Source organism: Cynocephalus volans, chromosome 9, assembly GCF_027409185.1.
Source record: "Cynocephalus volans isolate mCynVol1 chromosome 9, mCynVol1.pri, whole genome shotgun sequence".
Classification (NCBI taxonomy): Eukaryota; Metazoa; Chordata; class Mammalia; order Dermoptera; family Cynocephalidae; genus Cynocephalus; species Cynocephalus volans.
The window spans coordinates 126,867,899-126,891,422 of record NC_084468.1 but is presented as its reverse complement, the minus strand read 5'-3'; the positions used below and the strand labels follow the sequence as shown (position 1 = coordinate 126,891,422).

Below are 23,524 nucleotides of genomic sequence, written 5' to 3'. Positions count from 1 at the left end.
CAATACATTGACCAATATGCTGTAAATCTGATTTCAGGATAATTTGGATTAAAAGTAGAAAGCATAAAAGACCTTGGCTGATTCTGAGGCTAAGGTAGCAACCTTTTTCTCCCCTCTCTCAACTCCATTTTCTTGTTAAAAATAATAGGATGAAGGACGGGCAGTCGAAATATTAAAAAGATGCATGGCAGAAAGGCTAAATACATGCTGTGTATGAGAATGACTGGGAGACAGAGGAGTTGATCTTGTTGACAGCAATTTAAATACTTTTGATTACATTTACCTGTGTTATGCTGAGTAAATATTTCTTTTTTTAAAATGTAATTTAAATGTATTGATTGTACCTATTTATGGGGTACAGAGTTATATTTCAATATATGTATACAATGTGTAGTGATCAAATCTGAGTGGTTAGCAAATTCATCATCACAGATAATTTTTATTAGAATAGGTAAAATTCTAAATAGGAAATATACTCAAAGACATAATTGCAACTAAATCATGAATTTCTATGAGTTTTCATGTTTTCCCTAACTCTGCTTTTACCTCAAGGGGAATAAGAAAATAACATTAAAAAAAAAGATCCTGACCCAGACCATTGTAATCTTATAAAGTTTAATGAAATTTCACATTTGTGCTCATGGCCTAGCCCATATGGATCAAGGAGGCATGTTTCTTATCGAGGTGCTACATAGATTCTAAGTCTGGGACCTAACTTACTGGGTTTTCTAAGAATTTTGGTTTGAACTAAGCCACGCTTTCCTAAACAGCATGATATGACCTGTCATAAAAAAGTTTATTTTATAATTCAAGCCTCTTATAGATTTTTTCTCTAAATTGATCTTTACATTGTAAATGGAATAATAGGAAAGACACTGTAGGAATATTCTAGTTGCTTTTTAGCTGGATGCCACAATGTTAGGATACTTAAGCTGACCTACAGAGAGGGTCACTGGGTGAGGAACTGAAGCCTCCTGCCACCAGCCAATGTGAAGGAGCATAAGCAGATTCTTCAGCTCCAGTCCAGGCTTCAGGTGATTGGGGCCCAGGCTGGTACTGTGACTACCGTCTCAGGAGAGACCTCCAGCCAACACTAGCCATCTAATCTGCTTCCAAATTCCTGATCCACAGAAACTGTGTGAGATCATAAATGTATATTGTTGGTTTAAGGTTGCTAAATTGATTTTCAGGTAACTTGTTAGGCAGCAATAGATAAGTAATACAGACATCTTAATTATTTCAGATTATTTGTATAATTATAGTGATCAATTTCCAACAGATGGCACTAGTGTATCTTATTCTAACAAAATCAGTACAATTTTGTGACAGATGGGAGGTAGGAGTCATTTTCTAACCTGATGGATAATTTGCATTCGACTTTGTGAAAGAGGTACAAATTTGATAACTGAAAAATCTTATTTATTTAATTTCTAAAGTAATCTGTGCTTATAAATAATCATCGAATGTGCTGAACATTTTAAAAAAAGAGAGAGAAATCTCCTATTTGTCCTGGTACACTGGCTAAATTTGATATTTTACGTTTCAGTTTAGATCTTCTTGTATTTGTTTACTGTACCAAAATGTTATTGCTCAATCCCAACTTAAATGCATAAATATTTGTATTATAAAACAGATAATTATTGATGAATCAAAGAGTAACCATTAGTATAAAAATTATTTATTCATTATATATATTTTAACAATATGTATTATAACACATCATATGTATTTTATATGTAAGTAATATATTTATTATATATATTTATATGGATAAATATATTATGGTGTATTTCTTCATACATATAAATATATAAGTATATTATAAATATATTAATATATTTTATGTGTATTATATATATTATTCTCTCTATAATAGCTATTATATATCATATGTATAATGTACTTATTTATAAATACATATTTCATATGTATATTTATATAAATTAATATAAAGTACATTTACAACATCAATATATAGTAAATAAATATATATTTCTAAAGAAACAGTATAGATATATTTACATTCTACAAATATTTATAATTTAAATAAATATTTATATAATAAAATATTATAAATAAATACATTATATAGATATATTATTATAAATAACTCATTATAAAGATGTAAGTGAAAGATTAGCATGTAATTGTAGAAATTACAAATTGTTTTCATGAACATTTCTTCAGAACAAAAATTAACTGCTACTAGAATTTCACTGGCATATTGCTTACATATAGTATTAAAATGTTATAAATTCTAAGTAAAATGCTAAGTTAACCACCAGTGATGTCTTAGATTGATGAAATAGCTTTTGGAAAAAAGATATAGAATGCTTAAAAAATGAAGAGATTAATTTCAATGGAACATAACACTGATATATCGTTGATGAAATAGATTAAGAATTTATCTTCTACTTTCGTGGCTACTGTAACCGAAGAGTATAAAGAAAAACTCCAAGAGGAAAATAAAACAACAAAGCTCGCAGATGCTAATAATCTTCCTAGGTAATGGCCAAGTAATTTGAATGTTAAAAAACAGTATGCTCTTGCAAATTATCCACTTTAAGTAAGAAATTTTAACTTTTCAAAGAATAGTTCAGAGTGGGGTTTTTCAGAAACTTATTGTAGATAAATTCTTCCTACTGATGATGGGACCAAGCAAGAAAAACTTCATTTTTATTACTTTATTTTACCTTAGAGGATTGTGGATTTGGTCTGTATTGCAGAATCTTTGGGAAAGGAAAAAAAAGCATCTGAAGTATAAAAATGAACATAAAGATTAGTAGATTTTATATTATATTCTTAGTAAACATGAACTGAAATGATTCAAAATTAATATAAAATTTAATGTCTTTGCAGGAAACAGAGATTATACCAGTGTGATATCGTCAAGCACATAACATATAAGTTGTAGTTTTTGGCAAGGCTATGTTTAACATTCAGACGATAATACAATAAACATTTGAGTGAGATGCTGCAATTTTTCTTCGTACGCAGATACCTTAGCAAAGATTGATAATGTTATGGTGTGCATTACACAGAATACAAACATTGACATGCAATATGGGGAGTGAAGTACAGAAACAATTTAAATTATAGCAACTGTGATATATAAAATTATTTTGAATGAAGTAAGACATGCTAAATATTATCCATCTTCAAGATTCAATTCTAGATGTAAATCATGTGAAATAGCTAAAAATTATTGTTAGATCTGTGGATTTAAAAAATGCAGACATTTCTTTATTGAATAGTTTTGCACCAGTAGAAGACATAACTGTGGAAGGATTATGCACATTTTAGGAGACACTTTAAACAAATTCTAATGTTATCCAAAATAAGTTGAGATGTCGGGGATATGACAATGCCACATGTATTTGTGGCAAACATAACATTGCAAAAGAAGACCCTCTGAAAACATTCTAGGGCATTCTATATTCTTTGTTCTATACAGTCTTTAAACTTCGTAATGGATGAAGTAGAAGAAGAACCTCTTTTGACACACCGAATTATACATCAAATAATATATATCATGCAATAATTATACAATTACTTCTTGGTTTTGACAACATGTTGTCATGTATCAAAAACACAGTTACTACACAAATTTGAAACTATCGTCAGTACCCTGTGGGACAGTTGATATGATATCACTCAATTATAGGTAGTAAGCAATCTTTTGTAGAAATTATTGATGATATCAATAAAGATGTAGATTCTAGAACTCAAGATATGGGCATAAATTAAAGATACCCACTTTAAATTATTTTCTTAGGACTAATTTGGCATAATATTTTAAGTCAAAATAATGGTGTAATTAAAATGATGCAGAACTAAGTTCAATGTAAATAATGCTCTTGAAAGCATCCAAGGAATTAAGATATTCTATAAAGTCATGATATTTTAAAAAGCATATGTTATTGTTCTTGCTTTGGCAATATGTATATTAAAATTGTTATGATACAGATTTGTTTAATAAGTATAGAGTTTTGGATTTGCAAGATGAAAAAGTTCCAGTGATCTGTTTTATAATAATGTGACTATGCTTAACACTATTGAACTATACTCTTAAAAATAGCTAATACGGTAAATTTTGTTATGTGTATGTTTTTTTACCATATTAAAAAAAGCATGTGTTATTAATTCTAAACTAAGTCTCTTGATGTTGATGCCAGTCTTTTCAGCATAAAAAATCTAGAAGAGTAAGAAGTCTCAATTTGGCTGCAAATGTCACAATCAAGCCATCTTTGATCCAACGTCAAATAACACATTTACTTTCTTTGTTTCTACATTAGATACACACTATTATCATTAAAAGAAAAATTGTGATGATAATTTCCTAGATGTACACATATGTCAAAAGTCATTGATTTATACACTTTAAATATGTGCAGTTTTATACATACCGATCATACCTCAATAAAACTGTTTTATTTTTTCAAAATATGAAAAGCTTATAATACTGAAATACCAAGGCTTTTCTAGGTCAGTGCTTCTCAAACTTCAGTGTACACATGAAGTACCTAAGGAATCGTATTAAAAAGTAGATTCTGATTCCATAAATGTGATAGCAATGGTTCATTGATATATGAGTATCTGAAAACCTTGAGTTATTTTCTATAATCAGTATGAATCCTATTAAATTATTATAATACATTTATGGAAATACTTTACTGAACACATTAGTAAATTCTTTTGGAGCTCTCAAAAATATTTTTCTTTTCCACTAGATCTGCCAATTTTACACTCTCAAAATTAAAAAAAAAAAAATTTAAACCACTAAGGTCTACAATGTTATAAGAAAGACTGTCAAGTCTCATGACTATTTCTGAAGAAAACAAGATATTAGAGTAAGTAAGCACTGAAATAGTCATAAAGAAATTTATTTCAATGCTTTGTAACAGAGTATCATTTAAAAAATTGGTTACTTCATAGTGGCTTTGAGTTCCTGATTATTATGATTAATTTTTTAAAACCAATTATTTCATGATGACTTTGAGTTCCCAATTATTTTGATTACACTTTTAAACTTTCTATCATTTCATGTAAAAACTTGATATATAATTTCTTCAGAAGATTTTATATCGACTTTACATAGGACATTTTTATAATTGCCATTGAAAAATAATATATCAACATAAAATTTATTTTTACTCCTAGGTGCCAATGGATAAGAGCAGCTCTGCATGTAAGGTGCAAAGAAATAGGTGATGAGCGAATTGGATTTTATTCTAAAGGCTGTGGGAACCTCTGAGGGATATTAAGCAAGCGAGTTATGTGATCAGATGTGTAACAGAGAAGGATTCATTTGGCAGCAGTGAGGATGAGGTGAATAGAGATGGTGGATCCAGAAGGCACCTGAGAGATTGTGTGGATCTAAATAGAGGAGAGAGCAGCCTGGAGGTTACCAGTAGTAATCCAGGTGGGAAAAAGACACTGGAGCAAACTAAGGCAGTCGCAGAAGAAAAGACAGAAGAGAATGGATATGAACAATAGAGGAACATTTATTGTCTGAGCAGAGAGAAGACACTGAGGTCATAAAAATTTATTAGTAAGAATCTTTCATAATCAAAATATATTGCAAAACATACATTGATATGTATGAGTGTGTCATTAATATATTTCTACTCCTGAATATATTTTGTCTTGCCCACCTCCCTGTCCATCAGTCTGACCCTCTGTCTGGGATCAGGGGCCCAGGCTTGCTATGTGCTTCCCAGACCCCTCTCCAACTTTTCTCCATCTTCTCTCTGCTCTCACATCCTTCAGCTACAAAAACAAGGAATCAGATCAGGAGTGAACTGCACATTCCTTAAAAGCTGTTATGAAGATGAAGTAGAACTACTCAACTAAAACGTCGCAGGAAATCATCAAAAGCTGTTAAATCTATTCCATCCAATGTGCGATATAGTTGTAAACTTTATTAATAGTCATAAGAATTAAGTAAATCCTGACAATTGTTCATTTGCTGAATTGGCCTGATTCCATAAGATCTAGGGTGAAAACTTAGCAGAAGTAGCTGAAGTAGGTGGAAGGAAAGGTCCCTGGAGTTCAAGGAAAGGAGAGAGGCTAGTGTGCTGCATGCCTTGGCTGGAAGGATATTAGAGTCACTCAGAAAGTTGAAAGGAAGGGAGAAGAGTCGAAGGCATTGAGCTGTGGGTGTTGAGAGTGAGTGGCCTCTAAATGAGAGCGAGGAAACAGGAGTCACTGGGCTACAGCGACTAGGAGGGTGTTGTCTTAAACTCCTATAGCTGGGATTTTGCAAGCAGGAAAGAGAACTTGTTTGAAGCAGTATTGGAAGAGGAAGGAGGTGACTCACTTCCTGCTCTTTAGGTCTGGGGTATGACAGGAAAATGTCCCATTTACAAGAGTTTGGAAATAGTATCTCAGGGGGAACCCCATGTTCAGTCAAGTCAATCTGGGAATAAAGTCAAGATAAAGCTTCTCGGAGATGCAGAGGAAAGGCTCAAGGGAGGGGAAGAGATGGGAGACTGTGGCAGCTGATGGAATGATCATTTTGAGGGTGAAAAACTGGAGATGATAGATGACAAGACTTCAGGTGAATTGGGGATGTGAGGAGTCCTTAGGTGCTATGGGAGCCACTGTAGTTGGTGGTGGTGCTGGCGATCGGCAAAGTGAAGTCCTTTGGTTGTGAGCTTTTGGGAATTCATTTCAGCTCAAATTTCCATCTCTGCAACTGTAAAAAGAAGGGCAATTGAATGTCTGCAGCAGCAATTTTCATAATAGCCTGAAAGTGGAGACAATCCAAATGTTCATCAGTGGATGAATGGGTCATTAAAATATAGTACATTTATACAATGGAATATTGTCCAGCAATTTTAAAAAAGGCAGTACTGATACATGCTACAATATGAATGAACTTTGTACACATTACGCTAAATGAAAGAAGCGAGTCACAAAAGCCATGCCACATCTCTTATGATTGCCTTTTTATTAAATATCCAGAAAAGAGAAATCTATAGAGAATAAAAGTAGGTTAGTGGTTGCCTGGTGTGGGGAGTAGGGTTGGCGGAATGGGTAGTGATGGCTTATGGGTATGGAGTTTCTTTTGGGGTTGAAATTAATTGTGGTGATAGTTGCACAACTCTGCCGATATAGTAAAAATCAGTTGTGTAATTTAAATGGGCCAATTGTATGGTATATGAATTATAGATGGCCCTCCATATCTGTGGGTTCCATGTCTGTGGATTAAACCAACCTAACATGGAAAATATTCAGGAAAAAACCCAAACAATAAAAAATAACAATACGACAATAAAAAAGAGAATACAAATAAAAATTCAGTACAACAACTGCTTAAATAGCGTTTATGTTGTATTAGGTATCATAAGTAATCTATAGATGATTTAAAGTATGTGGGAGGATGTGTGGAGTTTATACAGGCAAATACTATGCCATTGTATATCAGGGATTTAGGTATCCTTGGGTGTCCTGGAACCAATGCCCCACTGATTCTGAGGGAGGACCGTATATATCAATAGGAAATTAGAACAATAACTCCTGTTCTAATCAGATAAAATATTATGGATGTGAGAATGCTCTGGAGACCAAAAAATACAAAATATGCATGAGATCACTAAAGCAAGTGCGGGAACACCTTCTTTTGAGGATTTAAAGAAAAGAGCTAATACTTTGGGGCTGGTCATAACTGACTTATTGAAGGCATGGGGACAGACTACGTGGCTTCAAGGAACTTTTACAATTGTTAATTCCGTGAAAGAATATTCATAGAAATTTGTTCCGCCTTTTGTCAGACTTCCCTTGAAAATTCAGTTTCATGCACAAGAGGGCACTGTCCATCAAGTAACGACTTAATCAGACCCGCTGGAGAAAAAGCAAATATAATCCCGGGGAAAAAAGAAAGGAACATCAAGGGCAACCTAAATTTAAAAGTCCCATTAGTATGTAAGAACTAATATATATGAATTCGTTTATGAGTGCACAACATATCTCTGAAACGATACATAACATGGACGCTGGAGGGGGTACTTTTTGTTCTACAATATTTTATGCTTTTTATGTTTTGAACCATGTGGTTTTATTATTTATTCAAAACATTATATAGAAAAAAATACCATACAAGAAAAATTATTTTCTGATCTTATTTAGACTAATATATGAAATTAAAAAGAGGGATGTGGAGAACACATGGAAAATAGAAAGATTATTCAAATCTGTTTTTAAAAATGATTGCCAATTCATACTAATAACTTTGTTTCTGTTGTTACTTATTCTTCTAATGAATTTAAGGATTTCCCCATGAGTTATGTATCTTTCCCTCCCTCCCTTCTTTTCTTTTTTTTTTTTTCTTTCTTTTTTTTTTTTTTTAAAAGATGACCGGTAAGGGGATCTTAACCCTTGGCTTGGTGTTGTCAGCACCACGCTCAGCCAGTGAGCGAACCGGCCATCCGTATATGGGATCCGAACCCGGGGCCTTGGTGTTATCAGCACCGCACTCTCCCGAGTGAGCCACGGGCCGGGCCCCTCCCTTCTTTTCTTAAAGATAATTTAATTATTCAATTATTTTTCAACTTTCTACTCTCAAACTCTTCAACAGAAAGGTTGAAAGAACAGTACAATAAGTATTCACCACCTTGATTGAACAGTTAACATTTCCCTGTTAACATTTAAATCTGACTCTACATTTCTGTGTATGTGTGCATTTTTTTCAGATATTATTTTCAGATTTTCTAACCCTAAACATTTCAACATGCATTTATATAGTGAAGGATATTCAACTACATTGCCATACTACTATTACTACACCTGAAAAAATTAAGAGTAATTCTTTTTTTTTTTTTTTTAAAGATGACTGGTAAGGGGATCTTAACCCTTGACTTGGTGTTGTCAGCACCACGCTCATGCAGTGAGCTAACCAGACATCTATATAGGGATCCGAACCCGTTGCCTTGGTCCCAAGTGAGCCACGGGCCGGTCCTAAGAGTAATTCTTTACTATTATTTATTATCGAGTCCATATTTAAAATGTTCTATTTGTGCCTAAAATGTCTTAAATTTCTTTTTTCCCCGTTGAGGTTTACTTGTACTACTGTGGTTGCTATGCTTCTTTTGTCTTTTTTGTTCTAGAGCATTCTCTCCTTTCTTTTTTTTTTTTTTTTTAATAATTTCAACTTTTTATAGCGAGTGGACAGGTTGTCTTATATGAAATGTTCTATATTTTGTCTGATTGTTTCCTAGTAGTGACATTTACATTGTTGCTCTGTCCTCTGGAAGTTAGATTTAGGTCAAACATTTTTGGCAATGCTCATAGTTTATTTTTAATATTTTTATTACAAAAAAACAGAGAAGTACACAAAACAAAAATATGCAGCAAAATGAATCATTAGAAACAACACATATGTAACCACCACCCAAGTCAATAAATAGAACCTTGCAGCCCTCATGAGACCACCCATGTACCCCCTCAACTTTTTACCCTTCTTGCCATCCAGCATAACCATTATCGTCATTTTTATGAAAATTAATTCCTTACTTCCTGTATAGTTCTATCACTTAAGCATGCATTATATGTCATAGTTAGTTTTTGAACTCTTTTGTTTTTAAACTTTTTGCAAGTAAAATGATGTATTATTCTTTGTATTTAGCTTCTTTGAATCAACATTGTGTTTGTGAGATTCGTCTATGAGCCTGTGAGTGGCTGTAGTTTATTAATTCATATATCTGAATTATAAGAGTAAAATGTAATTTATTTGTCCTTTTTAAAAATTTTATTTTATCAATATACAATGTAGTTGATTTTCATGTCCCTTTACTGATTCTTCCCTCCCCCTCCCTCTTCTCCCTCTCACCCATCAACATCATATCTGTTCATTTGTCTTAACAAGTTCAAGGAATTTTAATTGTTGTGTTTTCTTCCCCGCCCCCTTATTTATGCTTTCTATCATTGATGGGCTTTTGGGTTGTTTTGCATGTTTGGTTTTTATAAATAATACTGCCATGACCATTTTTATGCCTGTCTCTTGGTACACATGTCCTTGCATTTTCCATTGGCTCTAACTCAGGAGCATAATTGTTGAGCCATAAGGTGTACTATTTCCAGCTTTCACAAGTAATGACAGTCTTTCGAAGTGGTTATATCAGTTAAAAGCTCCACTAGCACTGTATGAGAATAACCATTGCTCCACATGCTTGGCAACACTTGATATCAGCAGTCTTTAACTGTAATCATTCTGGTGGATGTGCAGTCGTCTAACATTGTGGTTTTTATTTGCATTTCCCTATCACTAGGAAGGTTGAACCATTTCATATGTTTATTTGATCCCTTTCATGCGTTTTTGCAAAGATTCTGTTTATTTCTCTTTTCTCCTGCTCCTTTTTGGATTATTGTATTTTTCTTATTGATCTATAGTTCTAAGCATAACCACGTTATAAAATCACTTGTAAATTATATGGGTTGCAAATATATTCCACAGTGTGTTCGCCTTTGATTCTCTTAATGGCACCTACTGATAAGTGGATGTTCTTCATTTTGATATAATCCAATTTATCAATCTTTTATTTTTGATTAATTCTTTTTTTGTCCTCTTTAAGAAACCTTCTCTTATTCCAAATCATAAATAACCCTGTATAAACCTTGTTATAGTTTTGCTTTTCAAAATTATATTTACAGTTTACTGGGAATTGATATTTGTTTATGATGTGAGCTAGAGGTCAATTTTCTTCTTTTATTTATGTGGATATCTACTTGGTTCAACCCAAAACAGTATTTTTCCACTGCTCTTCAGAGCTACCTTGTCACAAATCAAGTATTTATATATATGTGGTTCTGTTTCTGTGCTCTTTTGAGTTCCACTGATGTATTTTCCTTTTCTTGTACCAATATTACATTGCATTAATTGCCATGTCTTTATAAGAAATCATGCATCTGGTACTCTTCCAAATTGTTCTTTTTCAAGAGTGTTTTGCTTATTCTTGGTCCTTTGCACTCCTATAAATATTTAAGAATCAGCTTCTCATGTTCATTTAAAACAAAAATCTCCTAGGATTTTGAATGAGCTTGCATGGAATTTAAAGATTAGTTTGAAGGAAAACTTCATCTTTGCCTTAATTATAGTACCTCTACCTTTTCTGCTTGTACATTGTAAGATAAGTATAAGATTTTATTTGCAAAGTAGTTTCCACTACTTGATAAGTTTCATAGCATTGAATTACTTCATTCATGCAATTGTATATTTCTCCTCTGCTTTATTTTGATTTTCTATATTTATTCTTAAAAATGTTTTATAGTAGAGATTTTGCACAACCTATTTTAAAGGTATTCCTAAGTATTTGATTTTTTGATAGTATCGAAATCTATTTTTCAAAATTTTATAATTGAATCATTTTTGTGGATATGTGAAAATACAATTGATTTTTGCATACTGGCCTTATTTCTAACAACCTTTCATCTATACATTGTACATTTTTTGGATCTTCTACATGCACAACCATATCATCTGTGAATAACAGCAGTTTTATTTATCTTGTACAGTTCCTATGCTTTACACTGCCTAGGTCATTCAGCACAATACTAAATAGAAATGGTGATGGTGAACATATTTGTTTTGTTTCAGGTCTTAAAGAGAAAGGTGTCATTTCACCATTATTTGTGAGGTTTCCTGATGGATGTTTAAAATATTCTTCTTTTTGTAATGGAGTTCCTTTTTAAATTTCATGTTGCTAAGAGCTGTCTTTTAAATCATGAATATATGCTGAAGTTTATCAACAATATTCTGCAGCTACTGTGATGATTATGTAATTCTTTTCCCTTTGTTTACTCCTGATTTATTTATCAGGATTTATTCATTTATTTCTTAAATGTTTGGTAAGATCCATTGGAGATTTTATCTGAGCTCAGAGTTTTCCTTGTGAAAAGGTTTTTAATCACAAAATTCATTTTAGTTGATGTAGAATTATTCAAATTTTCTTTTTTTCAGCTTTAGTAAGTTGTTTTTTTCTAGTGATCTGTTCTTTACACATAATTTTCAAAGATATTGGCCTAAGATTGTCCACGATGTCTTTTTTATTATCATTTTAATGTCTGCAATATCTGTAGTAATATTCTGCTGTTTTAATCCTATTAATTACATGCAAAAACAGGATTATACCATATTTAGTTATTTAACCTTAATTTTTACACCTGCAGTATGTCTTGAAAAACAGTTCATGACATCAAATATTCCTTTATTGCAACAGTTAAAACTTTTTCAAGCAGTGGAACCTATTTTTCAAATAAAATCTTACACTTATCTTTTAATGTACAAACAGAAAAAGTAGGGGTATCAAAATTAAAGCAAGGATGAAGTGGGTTTGGATCTCTCAAATACTTGATCTCCCTTTTGTTTCTGAGATCTATTCCTTGGAGGGACACACTTCTGAAAATCATTTTATATTATAAATGGCTATAAACATAGGTATATACAATCTAGTCAACTCTCCATTGTTGCATATGCTTCTAAGTCCTTGGAGATAAACTTTTGTGCACATCTTTGAATAATTCTTTAGAGTTAATTCCTTGAAATGTAATTGCTAAGTTAAAGGCTAAATACAGTTTCAAGACTTTAAAATTATATTGATAAACTGTTCTTTAGAAAAGTTGTCCCAATTTATGCTCCCAGTGGTGGTGTATATGAATGTTCCACTAGCCACACTTGTATCAATATTGGATATTATCACTGAGTATTTCAAAAAGTTTGAAGGAATATTATGCAGTCTTTAAAAATGACAATTCAGATGCTTAACATCTAGGAACATATTTATGATAGTATAGTGCAAAAAGCAGAATCCAATTGCATATTCTGGCAAAGAAAGGGAAGTAATATAGTTTGCTGGCATTTTTCCTCCTACTTCCCAAATTTTCTTTAATTACTTTTTTATAATGTGAGAGTAGAAAAAAACATTCCTAATGCAAGAGGCTTGGCCCCTGTGTCAGTTTCAACAAACTTAAGCCATGCTAGTATTTTAAACAAGCAAAAAAATTTAATACAGAGAATTGATTGGTAGGTGTGAAGGGTCTTTAGGAATAACTCTCAGAACAATGCCACAGAATTGCCAGACATGGGAACAATTAGGAATCTGGATTCAGGACACCCCTGCACCAGTGATTGAAACCATAACACCATCAGGGTACAGGAAGCTACTACCACAATTGTTGGCTCCAAGCGTATCCCACCTCGGGAATCGATCTGCTAAATGCAGACTGCTACGTGTAGTACTATTGATGCCTCACAGAGTTCTGTCTCTTCATTGAACTCACTTTGTGAGTTTAGGTGATTATTCATGATGTTAACAGCCCTAGCTGCAAAGAAGTCTGGGAAATGCAGTTTTTATCCTTAAAGCTTCTGAGGACAGGAGGGCACTCTGGAAAGAGGTTAGATCAGCTGTTAAGCAAGCCAGTCTTCCACAAACTCTTTTTTCCTTGATGATCAATAAAAGCTTAATTGAATTATTGGTTCGACACAATGATAAATATGAAGATTGCGAAGGATACTCTCTGCCCTTCCTGATCTGTCCTTTACCCTTTTCTGCCTTGCCATATGCCCAGGGAGGCTGACCTCTATGAATTACATATACTGGGTTTCTAGGCTTTCTGGCTGCTTGTTGGTTTCAGCCAATGGCAAGTTGCAGGACAGGTACCCTGGCTTCCTCCCTGCTGGTCTGTATTTGGTATTGCTTGTGTTCTTCTACCTATGACCAAAGTGTGTGTTGATGGACCTTCTCCACCAGCTATAGCTCTTACTGGGTGTTAACAGCTCCCTCCTTCTATATTTTTTTTAAATTAAAAAAAAATTTTTTTTATTGCAACATAGTTGATTGTACATATCTGTGGGGTACAGAGTTAAATATCAGTACCTGTGTGTAATATGTGATGCTCAAATCAGGATAATCCGTATATTCAACATATACAATGTAATTATTTTTTGTGCCCCTTTACCAATTCCTCCCTCCCCTCCCTTCCCCCTACCCTAGCTCCCTCCTTCTAGAAGTGGTAATGGCTTCTTACTGTTGCTAGTTGCTTACTGTTGCTCAGGGTTTTTAACCACCCCTTGTTTATTCCCTTAACCCTAACTATGCCATAGTCCCTTTGAGTGTGCCATCTTTTCCTGCCAGGAATGTTGCTGCTATACTGATGGATAAGAGTTTTTATTCTAAGGTACACACAGCCAGGTAGATGAGATATAAACATAGCTATCTGTTATGGACTGAATTGTGTCCCCCCACAAATCCATGTTGAAGTACTAACCTCAGTACCTCAGGTGACAGCTTTTTGGAGATAGGGCCGTTAAAGTGGTAACCAAGGTTAAATGAGTCCTAATCTAATATGACTGGTGTCCTTTTAAGAAGACAGAGGGACATCAGGGGTGTACACACACAGAAAAAGACCATGTGAAGATACAGTGAAAAGATGGCCATCTACAAGGTCAAGTAAAGAGGTTCAGAAGAGACCAAACCTGCCATTATCTTGATCTTAGACTTCCAGCTGCCTCAACTGCGAGAAATACATTTCTGTTGTTTAAGCCACCCAGTTCGTGGTACTTTGCAATGTCAGTCTTAGCAGACTAATACACTATTACAAATGTCAAAAATAAAAAATATGAGGACAGAGTTATCAATTTTGTGACTTTCAGAGGAAGGAGCTATCATCTCTGGTTGGCAGAGTTGAGGGAAATTCTTGTGGAGTTGTTTAAATTGAAGATTGGAGAAAATAACTGCACCTACCTGACAGTATTATGAGGATTAAGTAAGAATATATATGAGGAGACTTCAAAATGCTTGTGGAAAAATAGAGAAGATGATACATCTTTCCATGAACTTTTGAAGTACTTTGAATATATATAAAACAGTGTCTCAATAACTTGAATGGTTTTGTAATTTGCAAGAACATACAGCTAAACTCAGACTCAGGTTTAGAACTCTCTCCTGACTTCTCGTGGCCTACTCTTTCCATGCTTTGGATTAATGTTCTGACCTTAAAGACCTTAATTCTCAGTGCACTCGAGTGCCACTTGGTTCTCAAGGCCCTCCGTCCTTGGTCTCATCTCCTGATGCTTAACTCTGCCTTTGTGGTAACCAGCCTCCAAGATGGCTCTTGGTGATCCATACTTCCTGGTATTCATGCCCTTGTGAATCTTCTCCCACAACGAATCAAGGAATAGACTGCATAACCCATTACAGCATAGCAGAAGTGATAGTATGTGACCTCCAAGGCAAGTCATAAAAGGTCATTGCAGTTTCTGCTTGGTCTCCTGGATCACAAGCTTTGGGGGAAGCCAGCCACCATGTCATGAGGATAGTCAAGCAGCTCTGTGAAGTGGCCCAGATGATGCGAAACAGAGGCTTCCACCACCAGGCAGCACCAACTTACCAGCCACGTGAGCAAACCACCTTGGAGCAGATCATTCAGCCCTAGATGACTGCACACTCTCAGCTGACTTGAGTGTAATTTCATTAGAGACATTGAGCCAGAATTGTCTAGCCAAAGCACTTTCAAATTTCTGACTATGGCAACTATGACAATAGATGCTTTTTTTTTTTTTTCCAAGTTATTACACTTTGGTTTGTTACACAGCATTAGATAACGAATACAGTATTCATAACCTGCAACCCAATACACGGTTCTCCATATTCTGCCTTTGTCTTTTTATACCCCTCATAAAGCAATTAAATAGCAAGCTAATAAATTAATTGTTCATGTTCTTCTCTTGTGGGATGCCCTCCTTTCCTTCTTGCAAATCCTCCAATATCCAGCTCAATCTCCATCCCCATGAAGCTTTTGACTTGAACACTTTGACCATCTTTTATTGTAGCCCAATGCTGGTAACTCAGAAGTAATTATTTACTGTTATTTCACACATATTAATTTGTTAAGATAAAGATGATGTAGATTTCCCCTGTGTTTCCTATAGCATCCAGCATAATGCCACACATGCAGTCGCTACCTTAGTGAAATGAATAAATTTTTAATAGGCCATCATCCAGTAGAATCAAAATCTGGGACAACAGCATTTTCTTCTCCATAGTCTGAATTCCAAAATTACTGCTTTGTCTGAGGATTGGAATAAACAACTTTCAGACTGTTTTTACAAAGCTAATTACAACAGTTTTAGAGGAATATAGGGCAATATGTTTTACATAAAAAAGGGAAATTTACATTTAAAGGAAAGGTAACTAAATACATGTTAGGGTCATAACATGTGACAAGGGTCAAGACTACCCATTACAAATGAAATTCTGTTCCTAATAGGATCCTCTACCCTACTCAGCAAGAATCCAAAAATTGTTATGTTCTTCTTACTATATACTGTTTTCCCTATTAGAGATGCCAATTTAATCGTTCCTAGAAGACAAAAGTTATGGCCATCAGAAGTGAAAACATGGTTCACTGTCAGCAAATGGCTTCAAAAATTAATTTGAGAAAACATTTTTAGAGCAAACACTGCCAATACATTTCAAATTAAACTTCAAAATCATTGCTTGGTATATGTATAGGAGGCACTCAGATTAATGAGTCAATACATGTATCAGTTAGTGCTCTCCAGAGAAACAGAATAAGATATATACCTATATATCTATGTTATATAAAGTATCTATCTATTGAGATGGAGTTTTATTTTAAGGAAGGCTCCAGGACTGTGAGGACTGGCAAGTCTGGAATTTGTAGTGTTGTATGGCAGGTTGAAAATTCAGGTAAGAGGTGATGATGTAATCTTCAGTTCAAAATCAAAATTGACAGGAGGCCAGCAGGCTTGGAACTCAGGCAGAATTAATATGTTATAATCTTGAGGCAGAATTACTTCTTTGGGAAATCTCAGGTTTTGCTCTTAAGGCTTTCAACTGACTGGATGAGGTCCAACCACATTATGGAGGGTGCTCCACTTTACTTAAAATCAATTGTGTTAATCACATGTACAAAATATCTTCACAGCAATGTCGAGAGTAGTGTTTGACCAAATACATGGGCACCATAGCCTAGTCAAGTTAACTCATAAAATCAACCATCACAATACCACATTTGATGAAGTGGGATTTTTTTGTTTGGATTTATTTGATTTTTAAATTTTCCGTTTCATTATGTCTCACACATAGAGTACTCCAAATGCGTGGGCACCACATAGATTACAAAATCAGAGGAGACACATTGAGCTAAGATTTAATCACCAACAATAACCATGAGTAAGAGTAATAAAATTCTGTCTAACGAAGTATAGAAACACATTTTAGAAAATGAATTTCTTATACGTGTTCATTTGTTTTATTAAAAAAAGAGTTTGTGTAACATCAAGTAAGAAAATCTAAAGGGGAATGTTGCCCAATCACAACACTTAATAAAATGCCTCCCATTACTAACCCAGCTTTTAAATATGCAATAACATTCACAGAATTGCTAAGTTATTTTTCATAAAACTCTCCTAACAAAACTGCAATTATAAAGTGTTTCTGTATCAGAGGATGTAGTTTTTTTCCCAAGGAAGTTACATGCAAATACCCAGAAGTTTCACTATTTACAAGGTGACAGAAAGACAGATGAGGAGAGAATGAGCTCAAATAAGTCAGCCTCACCCTGCCCAAACTTCCCAAATAGGATTTAATGAGCATCAAAGTTGCAAAATACTGGGTTGAGTGGACTAAAGGGTTGACTTACAGCAATTCTTGGGATTTTATGAAGTACTGCAGATGCCTGAAACTCTCATAGCAATGAAAAAGCCCAGCGAGTTAATAATCTGCATCATTTCCCAAGCCATATTTTATGTATAAAACGTAGTTTGTGATGATAAAAGTTGCATACAGGCCCTTATTTATTTGGCCTTTTACTCAATAAAATGCCAGCGGCAGGGGCTGGATGGAGGAATAACAGGGCATATGTATGTGGCGACAGAGTCTCAGAAGCTTTTCCTATTTAGTGAGAGCAGATCATAACTTACATTTTATCACTATTTAGTGAGATCTTTGTTGCAGAAAATGAGCGACCTTACAGAAATGGGACTCGGAAGTATAGTTAATGGCAGAATTAGGCTTTTGATCTAGATACAGACTCTAAGGAAGGGTTGGAAATATAAATTTATATGTCCTTAGTAGTTCACAATCTCAGCGTTCACACTGTATATTTAAGGTCTTGAAACCAAACTGTTTGAAAAGTTTTATTTGGTACCAGAAAATATCTACAATTGGCTCTTTACAAAAGAAGATGTTCAAGAGGGGAGAAATAAAGTTATACATAAGATTTTGCTGCTGAAGTTTGGGATGATTATCGACAATAAATTTAGGTTATGAGAAATCGTACAAAACCATGTCTTTTTATATAAAGGAAGTAGAAGCTATGTTAATCCCTTGACTAATCACTTTGCTGAAACTTGTAAGAGATTATACTGAACCTAAAGAAAAATAGGTCTATGAAAGAGAAGACTAAATTATTTCAAATGTAGTAGTACATAAACATATTTAGACAGCTGAAAACAATTATCTCAAGAACCCGACAACTGATTTTCATCGTCAAGTCCATGATGTCTACAATATTCATTTACACTATGGCTTTTCATCTCATAGTTGTCTTTTAAATTATATAAAAATCTGCACATAACAGATATTATTGACAGTAATTGTTATCAGAGGATGTATGTCTCTTTCTCCCTCTGGGTATGCACTTGATTTGGTCATATGTACAACCCCCGTCCCTGACTGCTCATCTGACAGTGGAGGACAAGACCTACCAGAATGACCCAAAGATGGGAATAGGCAGGATCAGCCCACTTGATTGTTTCTAAAGTGCCAAAGGTTTTGTAGTCATGCAAAATACTAATACCAACACTTTCAAAGGGCCAAAAAGAAGAGGCACTAAGAGTGTCTGGGAACATCCAAGAGTTATGATCAGCATCTATGGCATAGTATAGAGGCATAAAGTAGTTAATATTTTAACAAAATATAAAAAATACTGTGTTCTCCAAAGCGAGAAAGCAGAAAACTTCCCACTAGTAGAAAAAGAAAAACAAACACTAGTGTTCAATTTCCAGTTTAAATGCATTTATGAATAGAAAAATTGTGATCCCCATTAAATATAAAGAGTCCAGAAGAAATTGTGACCTTAATGTACAAGTATAGCAGTATTTCTATATCAAACTAAATTTAGTCTATGATTCAATACAATGGTATATATATATATATTTACACAGACACACCCATAGTACCTTTAGGAATTCTCTTAAATGCTCACAGTAGCTTATTGGTATAAAGATAAAAATGTATAAACTAGAGTGTAGATAAAAAATATCTTTTACAGCTTACTGAGTGATACCTTCTGTGGGTTAAATAGCTTAAATTCTTCAAGTTTCAATTTTGATTTTTGAAAGAACTATGCTCTGGTGTTCAACTTTTATAGTCTTAGTTTTCCAGAATAAGGAATAAAGGTAGAGAACATCAAATGTGGGCGAAAAAGACTTCTGATTTGTAACCTCGTAACTGTCACATGGTTAACCAGTGGTTTTCATCAACCCATTCCTGGCCGAAATCTAGCTTCTTGGAGGTAAATTAGGAGTGAGTTAAAAGTGTTTGATTTAAATTTTGTTTTCACAAGTGCACATTTTAAAATTTAATGAAAAATGCACATTCTAATGTGTTACATACCCTATTTTACCACACTGGAGACTGCTTACATATTAGTTTCCATTACCAGGATAATTTATCTGTGTCCAAACCTTGAAATACAACTTCAGCTATCTCTGGTTAAAGAATCTCCTTAGATATATGTTTAAACCTGTTATTATTTGCACTTATATTTGTGTGAATCAAATTTTCTTGATAGTATGAATATAAAACAAAGCATAGAAATAAATCGGCTGCTGAGGTTTCATCAACTATAACTCCATATTTGTTTTATGCAGAAATAACTCAGAAATCTTATTATTCTTAGTAACGGACTAAGGTAAATAAACACAAATGTGAATTCAAAACACATTTATACTGATAAAATGAACTTTTCCGGCTTTATGTATTGGAGTTACACACAAAATTTTATTTAAAAAAAGATGCTAGTACTAAAAATGTTTGGAATGTAATTTGTTAATGCTTGATGTGACTTAATTTTCTAAAGCAAACTGCCTTTCTAACACATTTCAATTCTTAAATTACTCATAATGGAAAAAATCCTGCAAAATTCTAGTGCTGCACATGTTCAAAAATGGTGAGTAAGGTATAAAAAGTTAAGAAGATATTATACTAAAAACATTCATAATTGCTTTAGAATCTTCCGATAGGCAGCTTTAAAGATTTTTATTTTTGAATTAATCATATATTTATTATGTTATAAATTTCAAAATATGTTCATCCTCCAGATAACTGTGTTGTGTGTTTTGATAGTTTAGGCACATTTCAATGATTTTAGATTTTGTGGTTTCATTATAAAACAGCTTGCACACCAAACCGAAACAATCTTTTTATTTAAAAACCACCTCAAAATTCACTTCTGGGTTTTAGTTTTTGTTTAAAAAGAAGCAAACACTTGAAAGCATCAAATAGCTACTAGTCTACAATTCATCTTGTCACGAACATTTTTAGTCTGTGGACCATGGAAATAAACCTATTACATTGATTAGGACAGTACTGTGTGTAACAGGCCAGAAATCAGGGCACATCTGTGTACTCAGGAAACAGAGGTCTGAACGGAGGGAATCATGCCTTCGCTGTGGGCACTCCTATCTTTAAGCCCCCTCCAAAAGCTGTTAGTAAATCTCAAATCAATACATAAAAGATTTTATGTAAATAGTTAAAAAACAAATAACTATACCTGCTTTCTAAATTATGTTGCAAAGCTAAGACAAATGAATATAATTGTAGCCTCACTATAATTTGTGGTCTTGATATCCATGTCACAGGACCAGGTTATAGGTGAGACAGAATTATACCATTCCTCTGGTGGTTTCAGAAATCTAGTTGAAAGGGGTCCATGACTATAAGATTTCACATTATAGCAAGGCTCCAATATTTCTTAAATTGGGGCACTGAATATAAATCACAGTACAAAATCCTTAATTCTTTTACTGAAAAAGCAACAGGTGCTACATGAGAATCACTTGTATATCATCTACTTTAAAAAAAAAAATGCAGATATAAAATATTAATTGCATAGGGTTTTAAATATAAGGCCAAAAAGAATATTAAGTAGAAAAAAAAAATCATAGGGCACTATGGTGGTCAAAAGATAGAATTTCATTCTTAGATTAATAAATCTGAATTACTGTCTAATTAAAAATCACAGTATGTTGCTATAACTAACAGTGAATGTCAACTGTTTCAGTAATTCCAAACTGGAAACCAATTTTAGGACTAACAAGAATACAACTAAAACTCATTGTCTAAACCTGATCAGTGTATCAGCACATCAGTGCCCGGTACGTACCTGATTAGTTATATAATCTACCTTTTGCAAATAACATTTAATACATATTAACAAGTGAAGAGCACATCATCACTGCATGCCATCAATGATTTGCAGGCTTACTTGAGAGTGTCATTATCTAAAGGTGTAAGATCCCACCCGGCAGAATCTTCACTCAATGAACCCGAAACACTGTAATTAACAAAATATCACAAAGTCCCCCATTAAAACGTACTTGAACCAGAGAACTAAACGTACATGAACCAGAGAACTAGGTCCTGACACCCGTTCATACATTATCCTCAGCATTCTGGAAGGCAATGAATGATGAGTCCAACTATATATACTCTGTAGTTTAAGATAATGGTTAACACCTGAAATTTCAGATAGGAAGCTAACTTGTTAACTTACTTCTCATTTTAATGTTGTTAGACTATAGTTTAAACAGCAATTTCCAAATCTAAAAGTAGCTTAGTTAACTTAGTATTGTTATACAGAGTAGTGTGAGGAAAAACAGGAACTCCCAAAGGAATTATGTTAAGGTACATTGGGAATACCAAAACTGATGTTTTAAACGAAAAAGTGCATAAATACAGTAATACTATAAGTGTGTTAACTATGGAACAAATGTTTCTTTGGGAGCTAAACAATACTATTTTCCCACATTATTTACATGTTAGGACTTGTTCTGATACCATAAAGCACCATTTACAGTCTAAATTGCTTGATTATGTCTGAAAGGTCCTTTGACTTCAACTCTACTCATCTGAGGATCTACCTAGAGTAGAAGTGTCAAGTCACCTTCAAATAGCATTTATCTTTACAATTCAGTTCTCTTTTGCTCAGAAACGGCAAAGCAGTATTTTCATTTCACACTCTTGGTTGGTGTTTCAGATTCTGTGGACTGTCTCCCGTCTGTCCAGGCTTCCCGGGTGCTTTTTAGAGCCAGGGTCTTCTGTTGGTCCACCACAACATAATCCACTCTCTCATCTGCTACACTGCTGCCCGAGCCACTGCTCTTTTGCTTAAAAAAAAAAAAAAAAAAAAAAAAAGGGAAAAAAAGTCTCACATATAAAAAAGTGTTTCTGAGTGAAATTCAGTCTTAAGACACAGACACACCTGTACCATGAATACTCTTGAAATTCTTTTGGGTCACAAAAAATAACATTTACTACCTCAATTTAACAATGTTGTCTCTCTCTGAACTATACACTATTTTTCCCTTAAATTAAAAATTATTATATTATACACAAGAATTCAAACTAATGTTCCCCTCATAGCTGAAATTAATATAAAACAGGAACGGCAAATACCTGGTTTACCTGAACATGCACAGCTTGATTCTCCCTTTAGCTTAAGCTTGACATTTTTCAAGCCCTGAGAACATGCATCAGTGTCTACTTTCAGAGCTAAGAAATGTTTTTTGAAAAGCAATACCTTCAAGAATGACAAACTACACAGGGCTAATGCCCTCTTCTAAAATCCAACTAGATACTAGATAAATTAAAACAAATATAATTATTAATGCATTGCTGGGCTCACTAGAAAGGAAGGGAAAACCTAAGGTGTAAGAGAAACAGAGAAGTGAACTTCTAGATGGTAAAGGCAGTGTTGGCTTTAGGATGAGTGTCAATCTCAGCTCAACCAGGAGGCCCTGGGTAGGAGGCGAGGCTGAAACTGAGACTATCCTGTTAGGTTAGGGACTCCTGAAGGAAACTGACATGATCCTCGAGTGGGAGCGCTTCCTGGTTCCTAACAGAAGCAAATAAAAATTCTTGGAGGAAATTTAGGTCCTCAGGATTCCCACAGATATATTTAGCAAAATGAATTCACAATAAAAATATATAAAACACAAGAAAATAAGCCATACAGAATGTGAGTTAGCAGAAACAGTAAACACAGATTCAGATCTCCAAGGACTTCAGATATTAAAATTATTGCATAAAACAGTATAAAATATATGTGTACAAAATGTTAAAAAAAACTAAAAATTAAAGCTAAATAAAAGGAATAATAGTAAAGAATAAAAAGCTATTAAAATCAGTGAGACATATTTGAAAAAGAAACAAACAGAACTTTATTTTAGAAATAAAACACAAAATAATTGAAATTAAAAATTAAACAAATGGAAAGAACT

The 23,524-nt window shown here is 33.8% G+C and overlaps 1 protein-coding gene across 4 annotated transcripts in view; it reads right to left on the bottom strand.

The window, feature by feature from the left end:
- Positions 1-20,321: 20,321 nt before the first annotated feature.
- GAB1 (GRB2 associated binding protein 1) overlaps positions 20,322-23,524 on the bottom strand; it is a 117,866-nt gene continuing 114,663 nt past the window's right edge. For all 4 annotated transcript variants that reach the window (XM_063107998.1, XM_063108000.1, XM_063107999.1 and 1 more), the window contains one exon: positions 20,322-22,411. In XM_063107998.1, coding sequence (XP_062964068.1) covers positions 22,253-22,411 — 159 coding nt within the window. In that variant the 3' untranslated portion in view covers positions 20,322-22,252. The remainder of the gene's footprint in view (positions 22,412-23,524) is intronic.